Below are 18,145 nucleotides of genomic sequence, written 5' to 3'. Positions count from 1 at the left end.
TAACCTATTTTTTTAATTGCCGAGGGTAGAAAGACAAACCACATTTACTTACTTCTTTCCCACATTATTATTAGATATTTTAGATATATTAGATATTTTACTCCTAAAAGGAAGGGAAAAAGAAATACATGGCCAATTATTTCCAGATACCTTTTGTAGAACAGTCAGCTAGAGCCTAAAATAAAATGTCCTCTTTATTGAATTTCTAAAAAGAGATGACATTAGAAAAGTATATTAAGAGTGAGTAAATGACTTTCAACAAAAAGAACTGTGTTGGGGCGCCTGGGTGGCTCAGTCAGTTAGGCATTCACCTTTGGCTCAGGTCATGATTTCACAGTTCGTGAGCTCGAGCCCTGCGTCAGACTCAGTGCTGAAAACCTGGAGCCTGCTTCAGATTCTGTCTCTCCCTCTCTCTCTCTGCTCCTCCCCTGCTTGTTCTCTCTCTCTCTCTCTCTCTCTCTCTCTCTCTCAAAAATAAACATTAAAGAAAAAAAGTTTAAAAAATAATAATAAATTTAAAAAAAAAAAAAAAAGAACTGTGGTTGAACCCAATGAACTAAAAGACCCAAAGACGTGCTTCGGTTCTGTATTAGTTTCCCATGGCTGCTATAACAAATTACCACAAACTTGGTGGCTCAAACAATGGAAATTTACTCTTTCATAGTTCTGAAGCCCACAAGTTCAAAATCAGTTTCACTGGACTGAAATCAAAGTAATGGCAAGGCCACACTCCTCTGAAGGCTCTAGAGAAAATCTGTTCCTTGCCTTTTCCAACTGCTGGTGGGTATATAGGCATTCCTTGGCTTATGGCCATATCACTCCAATCTCTACCCTCATAGTTATAATGCCTTCTCTTCTATCTGAAATCTCCTTCTGTTTCCCTCTTATAAGGATACTTGTGATTGCATTTAGGCCTTGCTTGGATGATCCAGGATAAGCTCTCCATCTGAAGATCTTTAATCACATCTGCCAAGTCTTGGCCATCCATACAGGTAACACCCACAGCATTTACGATATGGGTATCTTGGGAACGGGGGAAGAAGAATTATTCAGCCTACCATAGGTTCCTAGCTCTGTAGTTAATTAACATTATAAATTACTTCCAGATATGAAATATATACGTCATGGGAATGAAAGGTATAGCACAGAGAATATAGACAATAGTATTGTTAACAGTGTTGCAGGGTGACAGATGGTAGCTACACCTGTGGTGAGCACAGAGCTGTATAATTTCAAATCACCATGTTATACACCTAAAACTAACATAATAATGAGTGTCAACTATAATTCAATAAAAAATTTGTAATTAAAAATTTTAAGAAATAATTTATTTAAAAAAGAAAAAAATCTGAAATATTTTTAAAATTTTAACAAAATTTGTTTCTAGATAGTCTACAGTGTACCAAGGTACTGAGCCAGGTGTCGGAAAGACAAACAAGAATAAAACCCAGTTATTATCCCAACAGGCTCAGAGTCTAACAGAAGACAGGCATACAGTGAATGTTTATAGGTATAGCAGATGAAGTGGGAGGCACAAAGAATAAAGAAGTCAGTTCCAATAGTTATTATGACTTCAGGGGCACGTGGGTGGCTCAGTTGGTTGAGCGTCGGACTTCGGCTCAGGTCCTGATCTCATTGTTCATGAGTTCAACCCCCTCATCGGATTAGCTGCTGTCAGTGCAGAGCCCACTTAGAATCCTGTCTCTCTCTCTCTCAGAAATATGGTTTTAATTAAAAAAAATAAATAAATAAAAATTCTATGACTTTATAGTTTGTAGTACTCACATTGACAGCACATATACTAAGACTGGAATGTTACAGAGAAGATTAGTGTGGCCTCCACACAAGTAAGACATGCAAATCCATGAAGCGGTCCATAAAAAAAAAATGTTAAAAATAAATAATAAAAATTTAAAGATAAAAAATAAAAGCAGTTTGTACCTCTTCTCATTTTTTCTCTTTTTTGAGTTTATTTATTTTGAGAGAGAAAGCGCACGCAGGAGGGCAGAGAGAGAGGGAGAGAATCCCAAGCAGGCTCCACACTGTGACAGCACAGAGCCCCATGTGGGGCTTGAGCCCAAAAACTGTGAGATCATGACCTGAGCTAAAACCAAGAGTCAGTCGCTTAAATGACTGAGCCACGCAGGTGCCCCTGTAGATCTTCTCTTGAAAAGGAAGTCCTCACATCCATTAGGGAAGCTATTTAAAAAGCAAACAGACAGAACATAACATGTGTTGGAGAAGATGCAGGTAAACCAGAACCCTCGTGCACCGCTGATGGGAATGTAAAATGGTACATCTGCTACAGAAAACAAAATGGCAGTTCCTCCCCAAATCACAGAATTACTGTAAATCCAGCAATTCCCTTCTGGCTATATACCCAAAAGAAGTGAGATCAGGGATTTCAAAAGATATCTGTACACCCAAGTTCACAGCAGCATTATTTACAATAGTCAGAAAGTGGAAACAACCCAAGTGCCCATCTACAGATAAGCAAACAAAATATAATACATACATACAATGGAATATTATTCAGCTTTAAAAAGGAAGGAAATTCTGACACGTTACAACATGGATTAACTCTGACATTATCCTTAGTGAAATAAGCCAGTCATAAAAGGACAAATACTATTTGATTCCATTTGTATGAGTTATCAAGAGTAGTCAAATTCACAGAGACAGAAAGCAGAAAGTAGGACGGTGGTTTCCAGGGACTAGGATAAGGAGAGTAGGGAGTTATTGTTTAATGGATACAGGGTTTCAGTTTTGTGAAATGAAAAACAGTTGGGGAGGGAAGAGGAAAGAAAGACAGAGACATTTAGGCAGTTCTGTATAAAACAAAAAGTAGTAAAGCGGGGCACCTAGGTGGCTCAGTTGGTTAAGTGTTTGACTTCGGCCCAGGTCATGATCTCATGATTTGTGGGTTCAAGCCCTGCATCAGGCTCTGTCCTGACCACTTAGAGCCTGGAGCCTGCTTCGGAGTCTGTGCCTCTGTCTCTCTCTCTCTGCCCCTCCCCTGTTCACGTGTGTGTATGTGCTCTCTCTCAAAAATAAACAAACCTTAAAAAAACTTTTTGTAAGTAGTGAAGCAATTAAGCAATATTATAGTACTGGGATAGAGAAATTAATTGTTCATGCATGATCAACTATGAAATTCAAGTCAGCTATTTTAATGTTTCAGAGGTTTAACTATCAAATGTGAAGGTGTTTTGTAGCTGAATAGTTTTACAAGTGGGAAAAGAGGAAGAGAGAGAAGCAAAGTTAAGTGTGAAATGAAGTCAACAAAAAAGTACAATACTTGTAAATCTGCTCTTATCACTGTAACTTGATAAATACAGTCACACATGGACAGGCAAACATGATTTTTAGGTCTAGAAAAATATTAGCAAATGTGACTGTTTAAAAGAGTCTAATGTACCATCCCCAGAGATAGTGATTCAAAACAAATTTTTTTTTAATTTCCATAATGATTCTGAGACACTCAAGTTATTATAATCATTCTGTCTTATCCTTCTTTAGTCTCTGAAGGCTATTTAGAGAGAAAATTAGGATCATAAGTAATCTGTGGGATTCAGAACTAAACCTACTCCCAACCTTGGATTACCCCAGAGTTGGCTTTCTTTTATCTAGTGCTGGATTCAGACATCAGTCAGATGTAAAGGTAAAAACTATGCTTATTTATCTCACTATAACTTCATATTATGAACCTAACAGGTTCTCAAATATTTGCTATGGGTTCTACCCAAAAGTTCTTTTATTTAGCTCATGATTTTCAACATTTGGTTGCCCAACAAACAGTTCAAGTAATCCAAGGGTAAGGCCCACAAGAGATTTTTGGCAGAAGCATTTTTTACCTAAATAACTAGTAGGCCACATGAACTAGTAAGTCACTTAGGGTCTAAAGACCTGCCCACTGTTGCCACTATTTAATTCAGAGCTATTCAAACCATCAGGGATAAAGAACTAGTTGTTGTTTTCATTTTGTTAATCTCTAATCTTTGAGGACCAATGCTTTTATAAAACAATAAAACTGCGCTTGAGAGTGGTGTGAAGAGATTGGCAAGTCCTCTCCTGAAAACACAAGTATTAAACTGAACAGGACTGTCAACAACAACCATTTCAGGGCCCTAGAATTCAACCAAAGGCACACGACAAATTGAGAAATTGCTAGAGCCTTAAGTAAGAACAATGAAGTCTGTATGCTTCTTGCCTAGGACTGATCCCATTCACCTATCTCCAGCTTTGTGGAGAACAACAGCTTTACCAGGGCACAGCTGGCCATAAAAATCTGCAGTTTTATTGCCAAAGAAGGCTAACTAGAGAGGAAGGCAAAACTCCACAGCTCGGTCAAGCTCAAGTAGAGAACTCAGCTGAAAATGAATAAAAATAACTCATTGCTTTGTTAGCCTGAAGCTGGAGTCTTGGTTGAGTGAGTGGTAAATAAGTAGGATAGTTAACAGGGAAATCCTGGAAAAAAACACAGAAAAGCTAGATTAGCTCTTTACACATTCCTAGCTAAATGAGAAACTACGCACATGCACAGGGAAACCCAGGAGGCCAGTAGAAAGTAAAAGTGAAAACAAACTTAAGAACTGCCTGAACTTTGAACATCCTCCTCAACCCATATGGTTCAGTCAGCAGAGGATCAGAGCTTATGCATTTGAGATGTTTAGCAAAACCTCATTCCAAATCACTGGCTGACCAATAAACACTGCAGATGCAGGGACAACCCCTATATAAATATATAAAATATATATATTTTATATATAAAATATAAAAATATAAAAAATATATTTTATATATAAAATATAAAAATATAAAAAAAAAAAAAAAGCTAAGGGGCGTGTGAGTGGCTCAGTTGGTTGAGCATCCAGCTTCAGGTCAGATCATGATCTCACAGTTTGTGAGTTCGAGCCTTGCATTGGACTCTGCGCTGACACCTCAGAGCCCGGAGCCTACTTTGCATTCTGTGTCTCCCTCTCTCTCTGCCCCTCCCCCACTCACGCTGGCTAGCTCTCTCTCTCTCTCTCAAAAAAAAAAAAAAAAAAAAAGTAAATAAACATTAAAAAAAAAAAAAAGACTAAAAGAGGGGCACCTGGGTGGACTCCATTGGTTAAGCGACCAACTTTGGCTCAGGGCATGATCTCACAGTTCGTGAGTTCAAGCCCCACATCAGGCTCTGCTGTCAGCACGGAGCCCACTTCGGACCCTCTGTCCCCCTCTCTCTCAGCCCCTCTCCCACATTCTCTCTTTCTCTCTCTCAGAAATAAACATTAAAAAAAGAAATTTTACTCTTTAAAAGAGATTATTAAGAAAACAGAAAGACAAGACCACAGACTGGGAGAATATATTCAAAAATCATGTACCTGATAAAGAACTTGTATCCATAATATATAACTCTTACAACACAATAATAGTAAGACCAACAACTCAACGAAAAAGTGAGTAAGGAATTTGAACAGACATTTCATCAGAAAGATAACACAATAGCTAATAATCACATGAAATGATAGTCAACATCATTAATCACTAAGGAAACCCAAATCAAAACTATAACGAGATACCATTCCACACCCAGTAAAATAGCTATAATAAAAAAGACTGACCATACCAAGTGTTGGCAAGGATATGGCACATCTGAAATCCATGTATATTTTTGGGGGGACTGCAAATGGTATGAGCCATTTCGGAAAACAGTTTGGGCACTTTTCTTTGAAAATTACACATTTTTACTCTTAGGTACTTCTCCATGAGAAATGTAAACATATGCCTATATAAAGACTTGTGAGCAAAATGTTCAAATTTATAATTATTTATAATAGCTAAAACCAGAAATAATCCAAATGAATAATCAACAGCTGAATGGATAAACAAAATGTGATATAATCTGTGATATTGTAATATAATCGGAAATAAATATTTTTATCTTCATTCCCAGCTCGTGGCTAGAGCTCCTAAAACCTTTGTAATTTCCTAGGCAATAAAGGTGCTAGGACCATCTTTTGTTCTAATATTTGGTCTTTGACTTCAACTCCTGACACAGAACTCCTAATTCCCTTGGAATTTCCTGGGTGATAGAAGCGTCTTTTATTCTGTTTTTATTTTATTTTTTTTAAAGAGAATTGTTCTGGGTTTTTTACGTTTTTGTTTTTAATTTTTTATTTTTAGAAGGGGAGAGCACACATGCGAGCAGGGCAGAGGGGCAGAGGGAGAATGAAAGACAGAGAGAATCCCAAGCAGGCTCCACACCTGGCTCAGAGCCCAATGCAGGGCCCAATCCCATGACCCTGGGATCATAACCTGAGCCAAAACCAAGAGTCGGACGCTCAACTGACTGAGCCATCCAGGCGCCCCAGGAACATCTTTTATTTTAATGAAGCAACTTTGGTAGGTTCCTGAATAGCTTCAGTATGGGACTGGTCACCAGAAAGATCAAACCATGATTAGAAGCTTGGAACTTTCAACCTCACACACTTTACTCCAGGAGCAAAGCAGAGCTAGAGCTAGAGTTAATAATCATGCACAGGTGATAAAGCCTCCATTAAAATCCCTAAAGTATGGTGATTTCAGGAGCTTCTGGGTTGGGGAACACATCCATGTGCCGGGAGAGGGGCACACCCCAACTTCACAGGGACAGAAAAACTCCTGTGTTTGGGAACTTTCCAGACCCCACCTACGTAGCTCTTCACTTGGCTTTTCATCTGGCTGTTCATCTGTATCTTTTATCATATCCTCTGCCATCTAATAAACCAGTGAATATAAGTGTTTCCTGGATTCTGTGAGCTACTGAACCTGAGGAGTCGTGAAAACTGCTCATTTGCAGCCAGGATGGACCAAAGTGTCAGTAACATGGGGACCTTCTTGCCATTGGCATCTGAAGTAAGGGAATCTTGTGGGACTGAGGCCTTAACCTGTGGGATCAAACACTAACTCCTGGTAGGTGGTACCAGAACTTAATCGAATTGTAGGACATCTGCTAGTATCAGAGAATTGGTCAGTGTGGGAAAAACATCCATCATCTGGTTACAAAAGTGTTATGAGTAGCAGACTGTAAAAGAAAAAAGTTTTTCCTTTTCAAAACTTTAATATTACTTAGTAGTAAAAAGGAACAAACTACTGATATAGTCAACAACTGATGAAACTCAAAAACACTACACTAGGTAAAAGAAGGCAGACACAAAACTATATTGTATTAATTTGTTTATATGAAATCTATAGAAAAAGTAAAACTCAAGAGACAAAGTAGATCAGTGTTTGCCTGGAACTGGGGTTGGGAGCAAGAACTGATTGTAAGCAGGTAATAAAGAACTTCCTGGGGTTAGAAAAATATTTTACAACACGATTGTAGTGATAGCTGCAAAGCTGCATAAAATAATCAAATTGCACATTTATAAAAGGTGATTTTTATGGTATTTAAATTATACCTCAATAAAACTGTTTTGATAAGGGCTTGGATGTTGCAGACTGTCAAATCACCATAAGTTTCTAGACACTCTCCATTTCTAAATATTTCTGCGATGCACAGAGAGATATCAGTCCGTTCTCTGAGAAGCACTGATCTAACTGATTTCTGCCAGGATGGCTAAAAGGAACAATCAATAGTTGTAAGTGAAATTGACCTTAATTTAATTTAAGCCATTCCAAGTTTAACTCCACTAAATATTTCATTAAATAAGAAATTTACATGTATCACTGACAAAAGGAAAATGTTTTCATTCCACAATAGACCGTGTTTCCGTAACTCATTATAAAATGACACTTTGTGGAGCGCCTGGGTGGCTCAGTCGGTTAAGTGTCTGACTCTTGATTTCAGCTCAGGTCATGATCTCACGGTTCATGAGTTTGAGCCCTGTGTCAAGCTCTGCACTGTGTCAAGTTCTGTCAGTGCAGAGCTTGCTTGGGATTCTCTCTCTTACTCCCCCTCTGTCCCTCCCCCCACCAAGAATAAACTTTAAAAAATAATAAATAAATAAAATGACTCTTTGTAAATGAGTATCACTAGAAAACAAAAACTACCATATTAGCTCTCTTTTTGATGTTTTAAAAGCTAAGTTTATAGAGTCAGTATAATTATTTGGACTAACAAAGCCCACAACAATCAACTTTTAAATATATAAATGAATACATGAAATAAAATTATATAAATATTTTGTACTTTTTTTATTCAAATAGATTATACATACAGATTTACTTCAGAGAAAGTCCTAACAACAAATAAGCTTTCTTTTGTTTCCAACTAAGTTTTAATTCAGGCTACGTTCAATCAAAATTTGTTAGCACTTAATGCCTATGATATGGTCAAAAATCTAAATTCATTTTATAGTAATTAGATAGCAACTACAAAAAAGCAATGAATCTTTCTTCCAGTTCTGGAAAAACACAGACATGAATTAAACAAAGACTCTAGTTTTAACAAGGTCAAAGCAATCTGCTGAAGTTAACTTTTTAAGGAAAAATTAAATGCTAAACTTTTTAGAAGAAATTGTTTTAAAGTCTAGAGTCCTATTTTTACTATTGTATTTCTCATTTGTCGGAGGAAAACAGATACTCCATGTTTCCAGCATAACTAGGAAGAAAGCAAACTGAATCATGATGATTAAGAAGAAACAAACTTTGATTATAAAAACTTTTCAGTGGATAATCTCACTGCGTAAAACAGTTCAGTTTCTTTAGTAATCTAACCATTCCTTAGAACTCAGATTTCCTTTATATAGATTTACTATACAATGAAACTACAGCTTTCACAAACACAAGCAGCTCTGGTACATTATTTTCTTAGAATTAGGTTTTTGAACTACCAGGTCAAAATTAAGTTTAAAAGCATTTCCTTCATAGGGGTGCCTGGGTGGCTCAGTCAGTCAGTTAAGCATCTGACTTCGGCTTAAGTCACAATCTCACAGTTCGTAGGTTCAAGCCCCATGTCAGGCTCTGTGCTGACAACTCAGAGCTGGAACCTACTTCGGATTCTGCGTCTCCCTCTCTCTCTGCCCCTCCCCTGCTCTGTCTCTCAAAAATAAATAAACCCATTAAAACAAATAAAATTAAAAAATAAAAGCATTTCCTTCATATTCAACACATGACACTTGAATCTATAGCTTTGTTTTGAATTAAAGAACATTAAATTTAAAATTGGGGCGCCTGGGTGGCTCAGTCGGTTAAGCGTCCGACTTCAGCTCAGGTCATGATCTTGCGGTCTGCAAGTTCAAGCCCCGCGTCGGGCTCTGGGCTGATGGCTCAGAGCCTGGAGCCTGCTTCCGATTCTGTGTCTCCCTCTCTCTCTGCCCCTCCCCCGTTCATGCTCTGTCTCTCTCTGTCTCAAAAATAAATAAAACGTTTAAAAAAATAATGATAAAATAAAATAAAATAAAATAAAATAAAATAAAATAAAATAAAATAAAATAAAATTGGGGCGCCTGGATGGCTCAGTTGGTTAAGCGTCCGACTTCAGCTCAGGTCATGATCTCACAGTTCATGGGTTCGAGCCCCACATCGGGCTCTGTTCTGACAGCTCGGAGCCTGGAGCCTGTTTCAGATTCTGTGTCTCCCTCTCTCTCTCTCTGCCCCTCTCCTGTTCATGCTCTGTCTCTGTCTCAAAAATAAAAAATAAACAGTAAAAAAAAAAATTTTTTTTTTAATAAATAAATTTAAAATTAAATTGAATGAGGCGGAAAAAAGCCAGGATAGCTACGGTCATTCTTTTAACAAATATATTCCAGTTATGTATAATAGTTCTAGTGCTATTGTTAAATTTGTTCCTTTGCATTTTCCAGCTCTTCTAAAAAAGTTGAAAAAGTGATTTTATGGAGTCTCTATTGTCTTTCCCCTTCCTATAACTATTCTTGGTATTTCTTGATTCTCTGGATCTTATATTTTACTTTAGACAAGAAGCTAGAGTAATAATCCTGGAAGGAAAGCTAAAGAAGGAATCTAAAACTGGAAGCACTTACTCTTGCTTCATTTCCTGTCTCCAATGAAAGAATCAACTCATCAGATATAGAATATCCTGCAGTAAGTTATCTCCCACCATGCCCCCTAACATGTGTTCACACTCCAGAGAGTGCATTTCCTAGACGCAGTTGGCTTTCTGGCAAATATATCCCAATTTAATATAAAAGTAGAAAAGCAATTGTTATATGAGTTAATTCCCAAACTAGTAACACACAAAACTATACTCTAATATCTACAAATACTTAAAGAGACAACAGATAAAGTTGTGAATGCTGTATACTCTTCTAAAATTAACGGCAGTCAAGACAAGGAGATAAGTTATACCTATCAGTAGTATTGCATTGGGTGAGAGAAAATATGACCATTCAAAACACATTAAGAGAACCTTTTAAAAATATATATACCATTATTTCATAACTATGCTTTTAACAATTTATGCCCACATGTAATCTTACCCTTCTGGTTTTGTTTCCTAGACATTGTGATTTCTTTGATCTCAAAAAATACAGATGAAAAATATCCTTTTGCCTTGTCTGGGTTCTGACTGTAGTTATCTCTGGTTTAAAAGTAGGCAATGGAAGTCTGTAGTTGGAGATGATAAATACTAAATCCTGGTTATCTGAAATTCTGCTCACTAGCTGTTGATCTCCTTTCCTTCTCTTCTATCAACTTGTCAGGAAATATCATCGCAGACATTCATGTCTCTTTTTCCAGGGAGATTCTGGAGGGAAAACACACAAACACATTCACTGTTACAGTAACAGCCATCTGTACAAAATTTCTAACCGATACCACAGAATTTAGTTTGTATTTTTTCTAAAGAAAACTGGCTATTAAAAGTACTCTAGGAGCGCTTAGGTGGCTCAGTTGGTAAAGCATCTGACTCTTGGTTTCAGCTCAGTTCATGATCTCACAGTTCATGAGTTCAAGCCCCGCGTCAGGCTCTGTGCTGAAATCGTGGAGCCCGCTTGGGATTCTGTCTCCCTCTCACTTTACCCTTAACCCTGCTCACTTTCTACTCATTCTCTCAAAAATAAACATTAAAAAAAAAAAAAAAAAAAAGAATAGTACTCTAGAAAGAATGTAGCCATAAAAGGCAATATTTTAGTCTGTGAGAAACTTTAATCTTGGAGAAAGAGACAAACCAAAAAACAGACTCTTAACTATAGAAAACAAACTGATGGTTACCAGAGGGGAGGTGGGCATGGATAGGTGAAATAGGGGATGGGGATTAAGGAGCGCGCTTGTCATGAGCACTGGATGATGTATGGAATTGTTGAATCACTATATTGTACACCTGAAACTAATACAACACTGTATGTTAACTATACTGGAATTAAAGAAAAAGAAACTTTAATCTTAGAATCAGAATATCTCCTTAGTTCAGGGAAAAAAGTTGTCTTACTCTTATCTTTTGTATCTATCTCAAAAATCTTATCCTCATCTCTGCTTCACAAACTAAAATATTATCTCTTGTCACTCCCTAAGACCTTTCTTATCACCTGCTCTTCCTGCCCAAATCAAGGATCTTTTTCTGCCTCTAGGATTTCCTCTATCTAACTTCTCTTCAGGCATCCCAGCTCAAATACAGCTGCAAGAAAACTGGGGAAGAGGGTGGGTGAATGGGGAAAGAACAAAGCAATTTGAATAAAAACTGAAACATCAAAATTTGGATTATTCCATAGTGCAAGAAGCTTCTATAAGTTGTACAGATACAAAATGCTATTTTCTTCTGTATTACTTAACTTTAAAAAATACATGCCTAAGATTTCGGGGTAAAGAAAGCATGATGAGGATCAAAGAACTCTTACACCTAGACACATGATAGGAAAAACATTTTACATAATGCAACCCAAGAAGGAAATGAGAGCAACCCTCTGTGAAATACTCTCTAATGTGGAAGGAGGAGAAGGAAGGAATAAGTAGACAGCTGTGGTAAAGTTTAAAAAAATCCACCAAAAGTAAGAGCCTCTGTGGACACAGAGAACAGATTAGTGGTTACCTGCGGCAGAGGGGGTGGGAAAATGTGTGAAGGGGGTCAAAAGGTACAAATTTCTAGTTAAAAGATGAATAAGTCACAGGGAAGTAACATACAGCAAGATGACTAGTTCATACCATATTCCATATTTGAAAGTAGCTAGGAGAGTGGATCTTGAAAGTTCTTATCACAAGAAGAAAATTTTCGTACAGTGACAGATATTAACTGGACTAATTGTGGTGATCAATTTGCAATATATATAAGTGCTGCGTTATTAGACTGTACGCCTACAACTAGTATGTCATGTCACTTACATCCCAAGAGTAAGATTCTCTACAAACCACTATAGGACTTGAGGAAAGATAGGGTGAACCTCAGGAGCTTACTATCTTTCAGAGAATTGAGTCAAATTGGGAGAATCAGTCAAAGCCTGTGAAAGTACGTGGAATTTACCACTGGATAGAGTGGGCCTGAGAGAAAACATTTTATGAGATTTTAGAAGAAAGCACAGAATTTAGATCTACTGCAAAGGATTAAACTCTTCAATGGCAAGCTCTTCTTTACCCTCATGTCCTCAGCCTAAAGAAAAGAGGATGAAAGTAAAAGTCAACAACTAACTGTAGCTGATGAGCAGGGTTTGGTGGGGATAGGTCCCAAATAAGGTGGGAAACATATCAAAGATATTTTCATCTGTACTCTGTAATTACAAACGAAAATTGTGAACACAGCTGTCCACATAAAACATAAAGAAGATAAAAAAAAAAAACATAGTAACTATAAAATCTATAACAAAAGAGATAACAAGAGAGAGGAAATTACCATGCAGCAGAGGAAGAAACAAATCAGGGAAACAATATAACCCCCCAAAACCAAAAGCGGATTCTCCCTTGAATACTAAGTTGAATACTTCAAGAAATGGGATTCAATAAAATAAGAGCTAGAAAATAAATGATAAAAATAGAATGAGGGGTGCCTGGATGGCTCAGTCGGTTAAGTGTCCGACTTCGGCTCAGGTCATGATTTCACTGTTCATGGGTTCGAGCCCCACGTCAGGCTCTGTGCTGACGGGTCAGTCTGGAGCCTGCTTTGGATTCTGTGTCTCGCTGTCTCTCTGCCCCTCCCCTGCTCATGCTCTGTCTCTCAAAAATAAATAAACATTGAAAAAAAATTTTTTAAAAAGAATGAAAGAAAGTAGATTGCAAAACTAAAGAAAAACTGAAAATCAAAACAACACCATTATAGATCCAATAAGAAGTCAGAAACAGCAAGAAACAGAATAGTACAGATGAAAATCGGGGCGCCTGGCTGGTTTAGTCACAAGAACATGTGACTCCTGATCTCAGGGTCATGAGTTTGAGCCCCATGTTGGCTACAGGGATTCCTTAAATAAAACTTTCAAAAGTACAGATAAAAATAGAAAAAATGGAATGGAGCAAAGCCTTAAGAAGAAAAAAGAGATTGCAACTAGAAAACAATGTTAGAGGGGCTCCTAGGTGGCTCAGTTGGTTAAGCATCCGACTTCGGCTCAGGCAGGTCATGATCTCATGGTTCACGAGTTTGAGCCCTGTGTCGGGCTCTCTGCTGACAGTTCAGAGCCTGGAGCCTGCTTGAGATTTTGTGTCTTCCTCTCTCTCTGACCCTCCTCCACTCATGCTCTGTCTCTGTCTCTGTCTCTGTCTCTCTCTCTCAAAAATAAATAAATATTTAAAAATTGGGGCGCCTGGGTGGCGCAGTCGGTTAAGCGTCCGACTTCAGCCAGGTCACGATCTCGCCGTCCGTGAGTTCGAGCCCCGCATCAGGCTCTGGGCTGATGGCTCAGAGCCTGGAGCCTGTTTCCAATTCTGTGTCTCCCTCTCTCTCTGCCCTTCCCCCGTTCATGCTCTGTCTCTCTCTGTCCCAAAAATAAATAAACGTTGAAAAAAAAAAATTAAAGATTAAAAAAAAAAAAAAAAAAAAAGAATATTAGAGCACTAAAATGACCCAATCTAAGGATAATTAGGATCAATACAGGGACTCAGAAAATAAAGAACTCAATAAAGGAAACAAAAAAGCATTTACAGATAATATGCAAGAAAATTCCATTGAAATAAGGGATCTGAATCTGTTCACTCTCCACCTCCAATCTACCAGAAGAAATCCCATCTTTTCTACCTTTAAAATACATCACAATTGGAGCACCTGTGTGCTCAGTCAGTTAAACATCCGACTCTTGATTTCGGCTCAAGTCATGACCTCATGGTTTGTGAGTTCAAGCCCCACGTTGGGCTCTGTCCTGATAGCATGGAGCCTGCTTGGGATTCTCTCTCTCTTCCTTTCTCTTTGCCCCTCCTCTGATCAGGCTCTCTCTCTCTCTCAAATAGTTAAATTTAAAAATAAAATACACCAGAATTGAACCATTTCTCACTACCTCTCCTGCTATAGCCTCATCTAAGCCACAATCATTTCTCCCCTACATTGCTATCATCAGGACTGTAACAGTCTCTTAACTGGCATCCCGAGTCTTCTATCATGCCACTCTCCAGCTTCCATTTCACTTTAGCTGCTTTTAAAATTTAAGACAAACTGTGTCTCAAATCTGCTGCTCAAAGCCCTCCAGCTGCTCCCCATTTCATTCAAAGTAAAAATCAGAGTCCTTACAGTGAGTAGCCTAAAAGGTCTTATCTGCTCTAGTACCCTGTCCCAATCCTCTCTTTATCTCTCTGACATAATTTCCTACTATTCTCTCCCGCCAGTACTCCATCTAGCTATACTGGCCTCTTTGTTGCCCCTTTTATATCCTAGATATGTTCTCACCTTCAGGCCCTTGAGGTTCTCCCTGTGTCAGGAATGTTCATCCCTAGATACCTATCTACATGAAATAGTTCCTCACCTCCTTCAGGTCTTTTCTCAAATGCTACCTTCTCTGTGGTTATTCATGAAAACCTACTGAACTTGGGGTAAGAAAAGCGAGAGTCCATGGCATTACTGCCTAAGGCTGTTCCTATTACCCCCGCATCAGTGGGAAAAGTAGTTCTACCAAGGTGGGGAAAGCCATAAAAACTAGAGCTTCACTCACAGAGAGGGCTGACTCGATTTGAGTCAAAGCACAGAACTCCACGCCCATCAGCATTGTCAGTAACAATGTGTATTCTTGGTGGCAAAGGGCCGAAGGATGCTGTCTTGGTTGGTACAAGCAATGGGCCAGCAGACTAGACCGAATTTAAAAGGGAAATCTGGAAACAAGACTATAAAGGATAAGTGCTCACATAGCCACACTAGAGAGACTAGAGAGGACCTACTAGGAGCCCGTACACACAGGAAGAAGAAACAGGAGAGGGCTCAGTGGAAAGTAAAAGTCTGAGCAGATTTTAAAAGGAGCTCCCCAACACACACAAAGATCTACTGGCACGGAGTGGAAGCCCTACTAGCTCACATGTGTTTAGCACAATCTTTGACAAATGGTTAACTGACCACTAAGCCATACGGATATAGGTGTGATTCCAGGAAAACACTCTTAAAAAAAATAAAAACAAAACAAAAACAACCCGAGCAGATATTACCAGCCACACACTGGGAAGAAACATTCCACAGATTTAGTCCTGACAATAAAACAATAAAAAACTCTCAAAGGAAAAAACAAACCAGAATCCAAAGTTGCTACAATATATTATGTAAAATGTCTAGTTTCAACAAAAATTTATGAGACATGAAAAGATGCAGGAAAGTATGACCCAAACTGAAGAGGGAAATAAAACCCCTCATGGAACTGAAAATGTCCCTAAGTAGGACCAAATGCAAACTAAACAAAATCTTCCAACTACTTTAAAGGACTAAAGAAAAATATGAAGACAATGTCCCAAACAAACAGGAAATGTCAATAAAAAGATTGAATCATAAAAAAGAGACAAATAGAAACTCTAGAGATGAACACTGGAGTATAAGGGGGGAAAAAATCAGAAAACTTGATATCTAATCTGAAAAGAAAAGAATAAAGAAAATCAAAGCCCAGAGACCTATGGAACAACATCGAGTATAATATACACAACTTAGGAGTTCCAGAATTGGAGAGAAAGGACAGAAATAAGGACCAAAAACAATGCAAACTGATATAATTTTAAAAATTAATCTACAGACTCAAGAAGCTCAATGAACTACAACTACAATAAACACAGAGTTCCATACTTAGATATATAGTAAAACTGATGAAAGCCCAAAACAGAAAATCTTGAAAGAAGCAAGAAAAAACAAACTCATCATTTACCAGGAAACAATAATATAACTAGTTGCTGATTTCTCATCAGAAACAAGGAAAGTCAGAAGACAGTGAGTGAAATGACATATTCAAAATGCTGAAAGAAAAAACTGTCAAGCAATAATTCTATATCTAGCAAAACCATCTTTTAAAAGTAAAGGTGGGCAATCAAGAAGAATGAAATCTTGCCATTTACAACAATGTGCATGGAACTAGAGTGTATTTATTATGCTAAAGCAAAATAAGTCAGAGAAAGACAAATCATATGATTTCAGTCATATAGGGAATTTAAGAAACAAAATAAATATAGGGGAAGGGAAGCAAAAATCAGATAAAAACAGAGAGGAGACAAACCATAAGAGACTCCTAAATACAAAGAACAAACTGAGGGTTGCTGGTGAGGTGTTGGGTGGGGGGATGGCTAAATGGGTGATGGGCATTAAGAATGACACTTGTTGAGGGGTGCCTGGGTGGCGCAGTCGGTTAAGCGTCCGACTTCAGCCAGGTCACGATCTCGCTGTCCGTGAGTTCGAGCCCCGCGTCAGGCTCTGGGCTGATGGCTCAGAGCCTGGAGCCTGCTTCCGATTCTGTATCTCCCTCTCTCTCTGACCCTCCCCCGTTCATGCTCTGTCTCTCTCTGTCTCAAAAATAAATAAAAACGTTAAAAAAAAATTTAAAAAAAAAAAAAAGAATGACACTTGTTGAGATGAGCACTGGGTGTTACATGTAAGTGATGAATCACTAAATTCTATTCCTGAAATCATTATTACACTATATGTTAACTTGGATTTTAAATAAATAAATAAATAAATAAATAAATAAATAAATAAAAATAAAGTGAAGGTGGGAAGGGGTGCCTTGTGGCTCAGTCAGTTAAGTGTTAAGTGTCTGACTTCAGGTCAGGTCATGATCTCACAGTTTGTGGGTTCGAGCCCTGAGTAGGGCTCTGAGCTGATAGCTCAGAGGCTGGACCTGCCTCTCTCTGCCCCTCCCCAACTTGTCTGCATGTTTACACCCTCTCCCTCTCTCTCAAAAGTAAATAAACATTTTTTAAAAATAAAAAAATAAAAGTGAAGCAAATGAGCACAAGAACAGGCAAAAACTATCTGGTGATAGCAATCAGAATAATGGTTACTTCTGGAGGGAGGGTGTCCCTTTGAGAACAAACATGAGGGAACTTTCTGAGAGGGCAAATGTTCTAGATCTTGATCCAGGTTGTCTTCACATGGGTGCATACATATGTAAAAATTCATTGAGCTTTATTTACTCTTAAGATTTGTGTATTTTACCATACATGAAACTCAAGAATCTAAAATTTCTCTTCTATAAAAACTAGAAGAAAAAAGCCAAAGAAAAAAACCGACTGAGCCACCCAGGCGCCCTGGAATACCATATTATATTAATTAAAGTTTGAAATGTGGAGAAACTAGTAAAGAAAATTTTTAAATATTAAATCTGGATGTTTATATTAATTTGCTACTTCTTATCAGATAGTAAAGCAAATTCAAAATGGTCAGTCTTGGGGAGCTTGGGTGGCTCAGTCGGTTAAGCGACTGATTTTGGCTCAGGTCATGAATCTCGCTGGTCATAAGTTCAAGCCCCGTGTCAGGCTCTGTGCTAACAGCTCAGAGCCTGGAGCCTGCTTCAGATTCTGTGTCTCCCTCTCTCTCTGTTCCTCCCCTGCTCACACTCTATCTCTCTCTCTCTCTCAAAAATAAACATTAAAAAAAAAAATTCAAAATGGTCAGTCTTGGATTAGTTATCTTTGTGAGCTATAGCTTAAAGCTAAGAAAAGCAATGAACCAGATTTCATATTCAGTTAGCTTTGATCTTAAAGAAGTACATTGTCACAGACCACACCCCTAGTACCAGCTACACAAGCATATACTACTGGTTTGTAGGCATTCTGTACAGTTCAGTGACTTCTCGAGGTGGAGACAAAGGACGAGAATGGACATTCACAGTTTTAGAACCTATTACTTTGACTT

General features: G+C 38.1%; 2 protein-coding genes and 1 non-coding gene across 3 annotated transcripts in view; 1 reads left to right on the top strand and 2 right to left on the bottom strand.

Moving 5' to 3' along the window:
* SPATS2 (spermatogenesis associated serine rich 2) overlaps nucleotides 1–10,664 on the bottom strand; it is a 78,193-nt gene extending 67,529 nt beyond the window's left edge. The window contains exon 1 of the mRNA XM_045465637.1: nucleotides 10,404–10,664. Coding sequence (XP_045321593.1) covers nucleotides 10,404–10,428 — 25 coding nt within the window. The 5' untranslated portion in view covers nucleotides 10,429–10,664. The remainder of the gene's footprint in view (nucleotides 1–10,403) is intronic.
* Nucleotides 1,778–1,884, top strand: LOC123592309. Its single transcript, XR_006709701.1, has one exon. It is a non-coding gene; the product is annotated as a U6 spliceosomal RNA (small nuclear RNA).
* The window catches only part of LOC123591378, a 76,057-nt gene continuing 68,547 nt past the window's right edge, over nucleotides 10,636–18,145 (bottom strand). The window contains exon 3 of the mRNA XM_045465646.1: nucleotides 10,636–10,669. The gene's annotated coding sequence lies outside the window, so the exon portion shown is untranslated. The remainder of the gene's footprint in view (nucleotides 10,670–18,145) is intronic.

The sequence above is a fragment of the Leopardus geoffroyi genome, chromosome B4 (assembly GCF_018350155.1).
Source record: "Leopardus geoffroyi isolate Oge1 chromosome B4, O.geoffroyi_Oge1_pat1.0, whole genome shotgun sequence".
In the NCBI taxonomy this organism is placed as follows: Eukaryota; Metazoa; Chordata; class Mammalia; order Carnivora; family Felidae; genus Leopardus; species Leopardus geoffroyi.
The sequence above is the reverse complement of the archived record's forward strand: the minus strand, read 5'-3'. Positions and strand labels throughout refer to the sequence as shown.